This window comes from Pinus tabuliformis, chromosome J (assembly GCF_031772625.1).
Source record: "Pinus tabuliformis cultivar Carrire ecotype Pingquan chromosome J, CPIR1, whole genome shotgun sequence".
NCBI lineage: Eukaryota > Viridiplantae > Streptophyta > Pinopsida > Pinales > Pinaceae > Pinus > Pinus tabuliformis.
The window spans coordinates 454,180,664-454,193,046 of NC_142295.1; the positions used below are offsets into that span (position 1 = coordinate 454,180,664).

The window sequence follows — 12,383 nt, forward strand, 5'->3', positions numbered from 1 at the left end:
TTGAGCATGTTTAAAGTGGATTAAAATATAATAATAAAAGACACAACAAAAATCTTGATACAATAATAGCTCAAATAATTATCTTTAACAAAAATCTATTAAAAATTACTATAAAATTATAAAATGAAATTAACATTAATAAATAATCAATTAATTTATATAAAATCCCAATTTAATCATGAATAATTACTTAATTCTTTAAGTTCCACTTCAAAGAAAGCATTGACACATCAGCTAGAGAAGGGTGCATTATTGTTTTGGAGTAAGAGAAAGCATTGACACATCCGCTAGAGAAGAGTGCATTATTGTTTTGGAGTAAGAGAAGGGTGCATTATTGTTTCGGAGTTCTATGTCCGTCGCATCAATATTTTATTTGATGTGCCCAATTATTTTTCCAAAGTAAAACTATTATTCAGCTTAAATAATAGAATGTATAATATTTCACATTCTATAAAATGTATAATATTTCAAATTCCCGTTTTACTGAAACACAAATATATTGGCCGTCGATAACATGATCGGACGGTAGATATTCTATCCCGCCTTTAAATTCAAATCCTCTTGGTAGTTTGGCGCCATTGCGCGTATCCCTCTCAACGAGCTCAGTAGCTCGCATATGAACAATCATGGTTTGCAATCGCATAAACATTGCCCCAGTATCGATCCACGAGCCACCAGATCTCTCTCTGCACGACTTCCAACAGTTCATCTGCGTTTCTTCGTGGTCAAAACGATTTCAGAAAAGGTATTTTTCTGCAAGAGAGTGCTAAAATTGCAAAGCGCCATTATTTTCTTGTCGCCGTCATGAATCCTCTACGCCTTGTCCTAATGAAATTATTTAGAGTTCTTGATTGGAAAAATTTGCCATATTTCAACTTTCTGGAAATATTTCAACTTTTTGCCTTGCAGTTCATTCCCCAATGTCACTTCAGGAGCACGCAGGTAGTGATAAAACTTGGGTCTGGCATGCAACTGATTTCTCAGATGGGGAACTGAAGGAAGAACTCTTCTGCATTCGTCTTGGCTCTGTAGACAGTGAGCACTGTTCTTAGACTCTTCTAATCCTTGTTTGTATCATGTATGCGGATTTTGAACTCTCTGCTATACGGTCTTGTCATTCTCCTGTTGTAAGCAGTACTACCCGAGATAACTCAATTGACAAATGCCATTCCACTCTACTGCCCGAGATAACTCAATTGACAAATGCCATTCCACTCTACTGCCCGAGATAACTCAATTGACGTATGCCTCATGAGCTGCACTGAATTTTTGGATTTCTTACTTGAACTTGCTGGTTTTTAAAGGTCTTCCTTGAACGAGCTCTGCAAAAGGTCTGTTATCCGGGATCTGTACTAATATAGAAGCAGAGTTGAGCAATTAGAGGAGCATCTATGCTTTCAAAATTACCCAAAACTCTCACAAGCCAACTCCGACTGCCACCGACCTAGACTGTTTCATTTATACTGTGATATGCCTCTCCTGTAAACTTTCATATTTCTTTTGAGTACTAAGTAATTATGAAACATCGCGGCAACTGTTGTCAGGAACGGTGGTGGGGAAGCAGTAGAAAAGATGGATTGAAATATTCAACGCCCACTTAGGTCATTACCTTGAGTATTGGGCTCTTTGAGAGCCGAAAACTAAACCAGCCTTAGTTGCTGCTACTAATAGCCGTGTGCAACCTGCCCTTTTATTTTGTCCGAGGCCGATAAGGCAATTTGGTGTGTACTTGATGTATATATACCTCAGCTCAAATATAATTTAGTGGCAACCAGTTCCCTCGTTTGCATAAGTTTGTTAGCGTTCTATAATTGATGTGACAGTCAAATGTTTTTGCGATAATTGGGGTATTGCATTCTTATTTGATTATTGGTCTGTTTCTTCGCGCTTCCCCTTGGTTTCGTATTTGAGTGGAGGGAATATCGTTTTAGTGTTGCATATATCCACATTAATCACAAATTTATTGACCAGACCTCAAAGTTTTTGATATCAGAGGTTAAGACGAAACCATATTTTACACTCAATTGATCCAGTTGTTAGTAACTTAGTTGTTTGATGGCTTTAATGAAAATTCAATCCACCAGTTTCCCTAATGGCCTTTTCCTGTTCACTAAACTGCTAAACAATCATTCTAACAATCATTCTAGGGAGTGATTAGGAGAGTGCACTTAGACACTTGTTGGGAAATAGTAGCAGTTACACTTAGGAGAGTATCATCATGTGCTGGCAGCCAAACTTATAGCAGTGACTATGCATTAGAGGCCATTGCAAACCTTTCAAGGCATAGTGAGAATGGGTTTTCTGTAAGCATTGAGTTATATTCTCCGATGCTGTCAATTCCCTGAATGACTGGTATCTCTTTTCTCCCTTACAAGCGCTTTCCTTTGACACCTGAGTTTCCCCAGATCAGCATCATAATACGAGATAGATCTCTACACAATTGTTCCGCTGAGAATGTTATTGATGTCCATGTGACATTTTTGTTGTTTTTTAGGGCAGTTCAACTGAGAATTTTGATGTTCACGTGACTTCTTTTTGGGCAGTCTGAAAGGTTCAGTTCAATTCAACGAGTTCATTGCCACCAAAACTTAAACAGTTGAAAGCTCAAAAATATCTGCAAACAAGCTTAAATCCTTTTTGACACGAGTGGATATCTTGTAGGGCTCTGTAATCGTTAGACTGTTGTTGCAAGCTCAGTGTGGTAGAGATGTTGTAATGTAATGTCCTCAAGCACTGTACTATGACTATAAATCAATCTGCAGAGGATGAGCAGTTCTCTGTTCAGTTCCATATGGATCAAGAGGGGTGCTTGAACCTGAAACTTGCAATACCAAGCGGTCAAAAACAAGTATCTCCTTCTCTTCCTACTAACATCCTGACAGAAAAGGCCAATCTGATGGTGAATCCATGCTCTTATGCTTTGTTAATACCAATACTCTTCAGAGAATGATCCCTTTAATATAGAAATTTGACCTTCTTTCTCCATGACTTCATCTTCTAAAACCTGTACTCTGTGCCACAAGTCAGTTGCCTCATTCCGGATGTTTAGAATAACCTGGTCTTTAGCTTCTGCTGCTTGCTTAAGCAATATATTCTGCTTGATCATATCACTCTTTTCGGCCCTTAGTCTGCACATTTCATCATGCATATGACATATTTTCCCTTTCAAATCATTCATCAGATTTTTGGAATGTATCAATTCAGCCTCAGTTTCAACCTTTTTGTAGTTGGCATTTTGCAATTGTCTATGCACTTGCAGGTGTTCAGTTTCTGCAAAAAGCAAATCTTGGTTTGCAACAATGGCTGCTAACTTTCGGGTTAACTTTCCCATCGACTCTTCACGTTTTGCAATCTCCATCTCAGTATTCAGTACGATGGAAGATTGTAGTAAATGATGCATCATATTGACTAAAAGTTCTAAACGCTCAAATCTTTACATTATTATGGTTTAAATAAATCTAACTTGACATTCTGTGATGGAACGAGCTGCCTATCTTTCGTGGCATTTTTGGGAAATTACATAATTCATGAAAATAGTGTTTTGTAGCATGCATTCCCATGTTCTTTGTTCTTAGATATTCTCTTCTTTCTTTTCCTTTATCTATAATTTGTTCGTAAACCATGATGACCCGAAGTTGGATACAATTGGGAAAAAAAGACTGCAGGAGATAATGGTACACAGAGGCCTTTTATGTACCAAATAACCTGTTGCTAAACTGTACATTCCATTGACAAAGAACTGCTACTATACCATCTTCTTTACTTCCTAGTATAATATCCATGTTTTCTTAGACCAGTGTTTTATCCACCTTGTGTTCATTTCAGGGGAACCACTACCAGGACAGTGCCGACTGGTTACAAGCTCAAGGGGAAGAAAAGAGATGAATTTCATAATCACATTCTGCTTTGAGAATGAGTTCTATATCTTGATGACTTTCATATAATCTAAGACCTCGTGGAGATGGTTTTTCTTTTTGGTTTTTTTTTCACACCATTGACAGACCCTATATTTAATTTGCATGTTTGCATTTTGAACTTCTACAGAATCCCAGTGGTATTACTAGCTTTGGGGCCTCGTCTATTTCTTCTCTTGGTTTTTTTCTTTTCAGACCTCTGATTCTAGGAAATCTATTGAGCACTTGTTAAAAGGAGGAAAATGATCTTGAACCAGATTCTCTCTTAAGAAAGAGAACGATACAAGTGCCTTGTGCTTATAAAATTTTCTTTTATTCTAGTTTAACAGATTATCATTAAGGTTGTCAATCCTGCATCCCTGCAGAGTTTCTGCATCAGGGTTGTGGGATTTTGTGGATCATGTGCACCAAATGTTCTCTAGAAAATAGTGCATCAAGAACAAATAATGCCCTGCGAGATTCTGTGTTTGTTGAATTAGATTCCAGGCTTCTAGAGCTTCATCCTATTTCACCCTACCAGTACTTTCATATTGCCTTGAAGCAAGCCCATGGTTTACTATTCACTATTCCTAAGCTTCATTTGAGTAACATCATAATGCTGCCTAAGTATCAGATGTTGCTGTCTGAGATCAGCCATTTCGACTCTAAGAGCTCTCAATGTTCCACCCATAATGATATTATCCTCTGTATTCTTGGAAAGTACCATCTGCAAGCCTTCCACTCTTTCAGCTAAAGAGCTCATCTGCAACGTGTATAAAAGGGCTTAATACATGATGTATTCTACCATTGATGCTAATAAAAATAATCCTTCAAAATAAAACTCTTAAGCTTCAAAATTACCTCCTCCTCTTTCCGCTGGGCAAGTGTTAGAAGATCCTCATTTATATTGAGGTAATCTGTAACATAGCAATTTAGTTGCCGTGTTTCTTTTTTGGCTTCTTCCACAGTTCCTAGGTCTTCTATTAGACCTTCACCTCGGGTTGGAATTTCTGATGCATCTTCAATGTGTTTTAATGGAGAAATCCCAGCCCACAGTTTTAACGATCACTACCCGATATCAGAATCTATTGGAAGCCCAGATATTTTATATGAGGCCGTTGATTTAGAGGAAGATCCGAAGATGTATCAAATTCCACAAACAAAGAGACTCGTGCCTTTGATCCGAAAACAGTAAGAACCAATTACAGTGATAACATAGGTTTGAATTTCTAGGCACTTGAAGCTTCATGAAATGAACAATGGAGATTGACTGCAAATATGAAGAGGCCCACCATGATGTTTAGAAGCCCCTCGAGCTTGAATCTCCCTTTCAAAATGGCCATACATGAAAAATTTCAAGCCCCTTGATGAAGCATCTTGAATCTCCCTTTCAAAATGTCTTACATTAGGCAGTTACAAAAAAAGATATATGCAGCCCATGTTTCCTGCTCCAGACAAGCCAAATCCCAAGAAAGCTTTCCTAACAACTTTTGGAACATTTTTTTTGTATCCTTAGTCATTAATTGATACATTTTTGGAATGTTTTTCTAAATGAGAAATTGTAGCTTGCCATTTCTTTTAATCAGGATATGAATAGTTTCTTGAAATTTTTAGTTTATTTTTGGAAAACAGTGTACAGTAACTTACAACTATACCTTTGACTTAGGTACAGTGCTATGATTGTGATTTTTATTTTTACAATTGTCTACTGGTTCCTATGCCTCACACTTATATCATTGATGGATTTGCCTAGAGAACCAATGAAAGCTTCCATCAGCCCCTGTTGCCTTTAGCTGGTCTCTTGCCTTTTACTAACAGACCTGGAGCCTATTCTAGCTTGAAAGAGCATTACGATGGACATATAACGTACGGAGTTGTCTCCATCTTTTTATAGCCTTTAAACTCTTCTTTACCTGTGAGTTTTCTATTCTTATCTGAGACTGACATAACTGCTTGTGACCTTTGGGAAACGTTTCAACTTTCTCTTGTTGGCGTAGTAGCTACAGAGAAGGGTATTGTGTTTATGTTTCTCGAAGATACCTCTGCAAAGTCCATGAGTTTGGAAATTTTCATTTTAGTGAACCTATTGGCTTTAAACCTAGCTGCTTTTTTGGCTTGACAAGTCATCTACATGGGTTTTCTTGTAATGTACAAGTTATACATTAATTTGTAGTATGTACATGGGTTTTCTTGTCATGTACAAGTTATCCAATTAATGTATGCAATGGAATACTGTCAAATGTTCTTGGTATTTGCACAGTCATTGTTGAAAGCTTTATGGTTCATCTGCTTGAGTGATAGTAATTATGTGTTCTACTGCGTCATGGGAGTAATGACTGTGCTGAGAAACTTCCAAAATAAAGAAAGAATAACAAAAAAACACATTGTAGAAATATAAATAAGATAATAAGATTATTATAGAAAACTGTTGAAATATTATTATTAAAAGAAGATATGACAAAATGGCAGAGTCAGGAAGACGTCCCCTGAAGAAATTCTTTTTGCTGACCAAACAATAAAAGTCCAAATCATGTATATATCCACTAGGGTACATGTAGCTGTTATATAGCTTCATGTCCAAACATAAGCATAGTTTAATTGTTTTACATTTTAGTTTTTTTTTTGGGTATATTTTCCAGTTAATTTTGCCTAAAATTTGGTAGGTATCTGTTGGAATTATAACTTTATGCACTCTACAATTCTGTGACCAGCTGAATGTCAAGCAATTGAACCGCGATTTAAATCCTATTTTGTCAGCAATAAGTACTATACTTTGTCTTTATTTAGTGTAGAGAACCAAGCACTTATTCACTTATCAGCATAGTTAAGACTTGAGTTTAGGGTGGCTTTAATTATCTCTGGTAATAGCAAATGATACGGAGGATTGTGCATAACCCACCCCCTTTTTGATTCCAATAAGCAGAGGTGGTCACTATGGTAATCCGATTTCAATTTGTAGTTAGAAAATGGGGTCACAACTTTCCATATTTTTTGTTTTGTTTTGTCTTTTTACATCAAACAATAGTATATTTATTAGAACCATAGTCAACTAAACAAACAGGAAACAATTTATTTGACAGGTGGAAGAAGTGATAGGCTTAGAGCAATTGAATTGTAGGCCATGCTTCTTGACAAATTGATGAACAGATGTCTCCTTACTTGAAATTTAGGTTGGCACCATGGCACCATCCTGTCCATCATTATACACTAATCTTGTCATTATCTTCTTCACTGTGAATGACTGGCCTGTTCCCTGCAAATAGATCTGGGCATAGAGGAGCCAATCCAAGAACAGTAATCTCTAGCACAAGACAATATTAATGATCTAAATACCTAATCATGAAGCTTGAGTTTGATTTTTCTCTACTGGTTCTGAATCTCTGATTGAGGATCTCCCACTCGTCATTATCAAACCTTCTCCTTCATCATTGGCATCAGCTGCACTGCTGAGGTACTTTGGTTGGTTGTCATTGGACTTGAGAGCTTGAAGTTTCAAATGATTATAGTAACAGACAGCCAGAAAAGCCAGTCCACACCCACTCAAGTTTATGACTGTAACCTTTTCATTTATTACAGACAAAGATTATGTTATGAGCAGCCAGTCCTTGACAAGACCAGCAACATTCATAGTCAAGGCTGAAGTCTTTCCTATCAGAAGAAACACTGCAAGATTAAGAGCCAAGGCACAAGCAGAAATGTCATGTAATCCAAATCAAAGGAAGAGACCCTGATTATCAGAAATGGGTATTCTACTAAGGCCCAGGGGGTGCTGAGAAAAACAAGGCAACAAGGAGCAACAAAGATGTGATGGGATTCAACTTAATCCCTTTTGATGTTCGTGGAATTTGTATGAGAACCAATTGGGTAGTCTCACATGCAACTGCACTTAACTGGAGAATCACCTCCCATGCATTCATCTTGGCCTCCCCATAAGCTGAAATAGTAACTCCAATGGATATGGCCAACATATTGGCCTCGGGCTCACCTTTATAAGCTTCTTTCTTCAGGGAAACCACAATCAAATACACAACAATGGGAATTAGAGCTTTCAGCATTTGAAATAATGATACTGAGAGGAAAACATAGGCAGAATTTGAAAACCAGAGACCCAAAGAATACACTTATCAATACTATGGGTTCAACGAGCTTGAAGACTCTTACAATAGCAACAGCCAGTGTTGAGTAGAAGCCCATGTGAATCATGGTGGGACTGATCACACTAAAGTTGTCAAGCAATGGCAACTCTAATGGATATGGCTAACACATTGGCCATGGCCTCACCTTTATAAGATTCTTTCTTCAGGGGAACTGCAATCGAATGCATATCAAATGGGCACAAGAGCTTTCAACATTTGAAATATCGATACTTTGAGAGACATGCACCAAGGGCTGCATCATTTAGGATTTGTACTCAGTTTAGGTGTCATATTCAAGGGGAAGTTGTTATGCTTTCCACCACTTCATAGATTGTTAGAGTGATGAAACAAAAGAGGCTCCCTCTTGAGGCTAGATTATGTCATTCATATCAGCTGTGTTTTTGATGTCCTAGCTCAGCCAGGTCTTGCCAAAACTCTGTTGAGGTTCAAAATTTATTATAAACTGAAATGTCTTCACAAGAATTGACCTCATAAAATGCAATAATCACAAGATATGCCATACATGGCTGTGATTATGGCTCGCAAGACCCTTAGACTTTGAGCAATGAGGCTCGCAACATCACTTATGATTATGCACTCTACAATTCTGTGACCAGCTGAATGTCAAGCAATTGAACCGCGATTTAAATCCTATTTTGTCAGCAATAAGTACTATACTTTGTCTTTATTTAGTGTAGAGAACCAAGCACTTATTCTGCTCATCTATAGAAGGGACAATGGTTGTTTGCCTATGAGGTATAAGGAAATCCTATCAGATGTTTTGTATTTTCGTATGGAATTGAATCATACTCCTGCACACTGTAACATTCATATATATCATAACAAGTGAAACAACTCTTTAACAAAATGGAGAGGGGAGGTGCAAGTAAAACAACTCTTTCAAAAAATGGAAGCTCTCTCAAATCGGGCAATGATGACTCCAAGGACTGCCTTTTGAGTTCTTTAATTTCCTTCGAACTCTCCTCTCCTTTTAGCAGACATTTCAAGGGCAAAGATAATTGCATTTCTAGCCTTCCCATTTTTTGTTCCTTTCTTGTGGTGGTTTTCCCAACAATTTCCACCCTAAGTAGCGTTGTTGTGGACGAAGTTTACTATTTTCTTATAAATGACATTTTGCTCCTTCCTTCGAACGTTTCGAATAGCTTTAGGTACCATTGTTTCCTTTAGAAATGACGGTTCCATGTTTAATTCGTTGTTTCGTTATGATGTCCTCTCTTTAACCGTGGTGACCTACGTTTAGGTTGAGATCAGCTCCAATGGTTGATGGAAGAATGATTTGTTTAATTGTAGGATGTTGTCAATAGGTTTGTGCAAGGCTCTGTCTCACTAAGTGCCTTACGGAATAATTTTTACCCTTCACAAGTGGCTCCCACTCTCAACCCCTCTCCATTAAATCGACCCCTCTCCATTAAATTTGAACATGACATTTCATGAGTTAAATCCAACACAAACTACTTGATCCACACTAGATAGGTTTATTCTATTGTTAAATTTGAAAATGACATTTTATGGGCTAAATCCGACACAAACTGCTTGATCCACACTTGATAGGTTTATTCTATATATATATATATATATATATATATATATATATATATATATATTTGTTTTGGTTACACTTAAACTACACAATTGTCATTGCTATATTTTTTTAACTTTATTTTTTCTCACTTTAGGAGTTACTTTTAAAACAACGCATTTTATTTATTCTATTGTTGTATATATATTTTTGTTTTGGTTACACTTTAACTACACAATTGTCATTGTTATATTTTTTAACTTTATTTTTCTCACTTTAGGAGTTACTTTTAAAAAAACGCATTTTATTTATATTGGATATATTTTTTAATTCCATTGATTTGTTTGTATCATCATTGGTTGAAGATCAACGAAAGTAATGTGGTGTCCGTGGCAGAAGATGAGCTAATGCGCATTCTCATATTGATGCGAAACTTTGTGCCTGGATATAAGCAAATTGTTGAGGGTGATTGGAAAGTGGCAGCAATTTCTTACAGGTCATATGATCTAGAAGGGAAAACTATTGGTTCTATTGGTGCAGGGCGTATTGGCAAAGAACTACTTAAGCGTTTGAAGGTATTCATTCTTAGGATCTAGTACTACTTCATGATGTTGCAAACTTCTTTTCAAAAATCAGTGCTCCATAATTATTACGCATGCATGTTGTTTGTTTCAAAATTTCAATCTAATAATAATAAACATTACATGATGTTGAATTGAATTGCGTTCCTTTGTATAGCCCTTCAATTGTAAGCTTCTTTACCACGACCGTCTTTCTATTGGACCCGAATTGGAAAAGGAAACTGGAGCAACATTGGAGACAAATCTTGACGAAATGCTACCTAAATGTGATGTACTTGTCATTAATATGCCTCTTTCTGACAAAACTAGGTGCGCCTTATCACAATTTCATAAATAATCTCTCCCATTATTCACTCAAACATCAATAGCACCTATATATTTTGTAGAACTTGTGAACAAAAACCTAATTATTGTTTCTCTTGCCCTTTCCTTTTGGTTACAGTAGGGGAATGTTTAACAAGGAAGGTGTTCTCTACCAAGCCTAGCTTTTCTCTCAGAATCTTAACATCCCCTTTGCAAAGGGTTTCATTAGAATGACAACAACCCGCATTTAAAGCATTTCTCCACCCATCCTAATTAGAAATACAATTTTGGGTTCTCTACTAATTTTCTCCACACCCATTTAATCTAACAATGGACATAGAGCATGTATATTTATACTTGTGTGTTGGAAATACCATTTTATAATTTAATGTTTATTATTTTTGTTTTATTATTATTACTTGAATTTCTTCTTAACAAGTGGTTGTGTTTCTTTTGGTTTTAGTGAAAGTATGGGCTCCAATGTTGGCTCTCTTATTATGGAGTATAATTCATCTTTGAGAATTTTTCAATTATTAAAGTAGGTTAGTCAATTGCTTAAAATATTAAATTTATTTCAAAAAGTTTTTGTTACTTTATAGGTTAGACAATGGCTTGAAATATTAAACTTATTTCAAAATGTTTTTGTTACTTTATAGATAAGGCGTAGATTTCTTGGCTCTATGATGAAAATAATGAAGGGAAAATACATGTTAATATGTTACTTGTGCTCTTTGACTGAAAAATACACGGTGAGAGAAAAATGTATATTATGCTAATTGAGGAATGTTTTTCACTTGTCGAACTTATAGTATTGAATTTAACACACTAACACTTTACAACAATGAACTAACAATATTCATGATGAAAATAGCAATATGGAAGATTTATCTGCATAATGAAAAAGGCAATATGGAAGATTTTGATCACGTTCCAAGGCATTTCTTAAAATGTGGATGTGACAAAAGGTTGTTGTGGAAGTTGTTGTTTGTATATGGAAAATTTCTTGATCATTGTGTATAATCCTAATGTTGATAGATATGTCTACTAAATGCTTCCAGTTAATGGGGCATTGATTTGAGCATTCAATATATTTTTATTCTTTATCAAAGTATTCTTTTGTTGTATTTGTATTTTTCAATTTATGCCTTACGGCGTTTCCTTTGCAACATCTGGTGCAAATGCTAGTATATCTTACCTCATTTTATGGTTAACATTGTATAACAAAAACATGCGTTGTGTTATGTAATTAATACTAACATGTAATATTGATTTTTTTTGTCAGAATGCTATAGGTAATGATTGCCAAGACGATGATCCAAATTATGTTCAACATATATCAGGAGATGATGAGGATGAGGATGAGGATGATGGTGGTGAAGGAGGAGATGATGATGATAGTTGCGGTGTTGGTGATGATGTGGATCAGAGTAATGAGGATGGTCAAGATGAACATGAGGATGATCTTGGTGGTGGTAGCTAGGCATGCACATGCATTGTTTTTTATGAAGAAATTATTGTGTAGAATGACATTGTTATGTTTAGATGGGTGTTGTGAATTTACCCTATATCAATGAGACATTTTGATTTTGTAATCATACGATGAGTTTGATTTATGTATGTTGTTAATTTATCGTAGAATAACGATATTCATGAAATATTTTGATTTGTTAATCATATTTGAATTTTACTTGTTTTGATTAAAAATAATACTGATTTTATTAGTATTATGTTGCTATTTTATACATGTTTTGAAAATTGTTAATGACACATTGTTATTTTTTTGGATGGATGTTGTCAATTTCTCTTAAATTTCTTTACAAATGATTTTGAATTGTGATATCTGCTTTAATGATATTTAGAAACTATCATATATTTCACTATGAATCTATAAATGGGGTCATATATGTAAAGAAAAATATACTCTATATAA

General features: G+C 35.7%; 1 protein-coding gene across 1 annotated transcript; it reads left to right on the plus strand.

The window, feature by feature from the left end:
* Positions 1-666: 666 nt before the first annotated feature.
* Positions 667-12,177, plus strand: LOC149227774 (formate dehydrogenase-like). Its single transcript, XM_089375555.1, has 4 exons — positions 667-745; positions 910-1,035; positions 9,966-10,144; positions 11,736-12,177. Exons 2-4 carry the CDS (start codon positions 921-923, stop codon positions 11,931-11,933), a joined length of 492 nt encoding a protein of 163 aa, XP_089231681.1. The 5' UTR covers positions 667-745; positions 910-920; the 3' UTR covers positions 11,934-12,177.
* Positions 12,178-12,383: the final 206 nt, after the last annotated feature.

Bases quoted from the DNA above. Each gene is read 5' to 3' on its own strand.
- LOC149227774 (XM_089375555.1), top strand. From the start codon at position 921: ATGTCACTTCAGGAGCACGCAGGTAGTGATAAAACTTGGGTCTGGCAT. The intron at 1,036-9,965 runs GTGAGCACTGTT...TGTCCGTGGCAG, and splicing joins TCGTCTTGGCTCTGTAGACA to AAGATGAGCTAATGCGCATT. The intron at 10,145-11,735 runs GTATTCATTCTT...TTTTTTTGTCAG, and splicing joins AACTACTTAAGCGTTTGAAG to AATGCTATAGGTAATGATTG.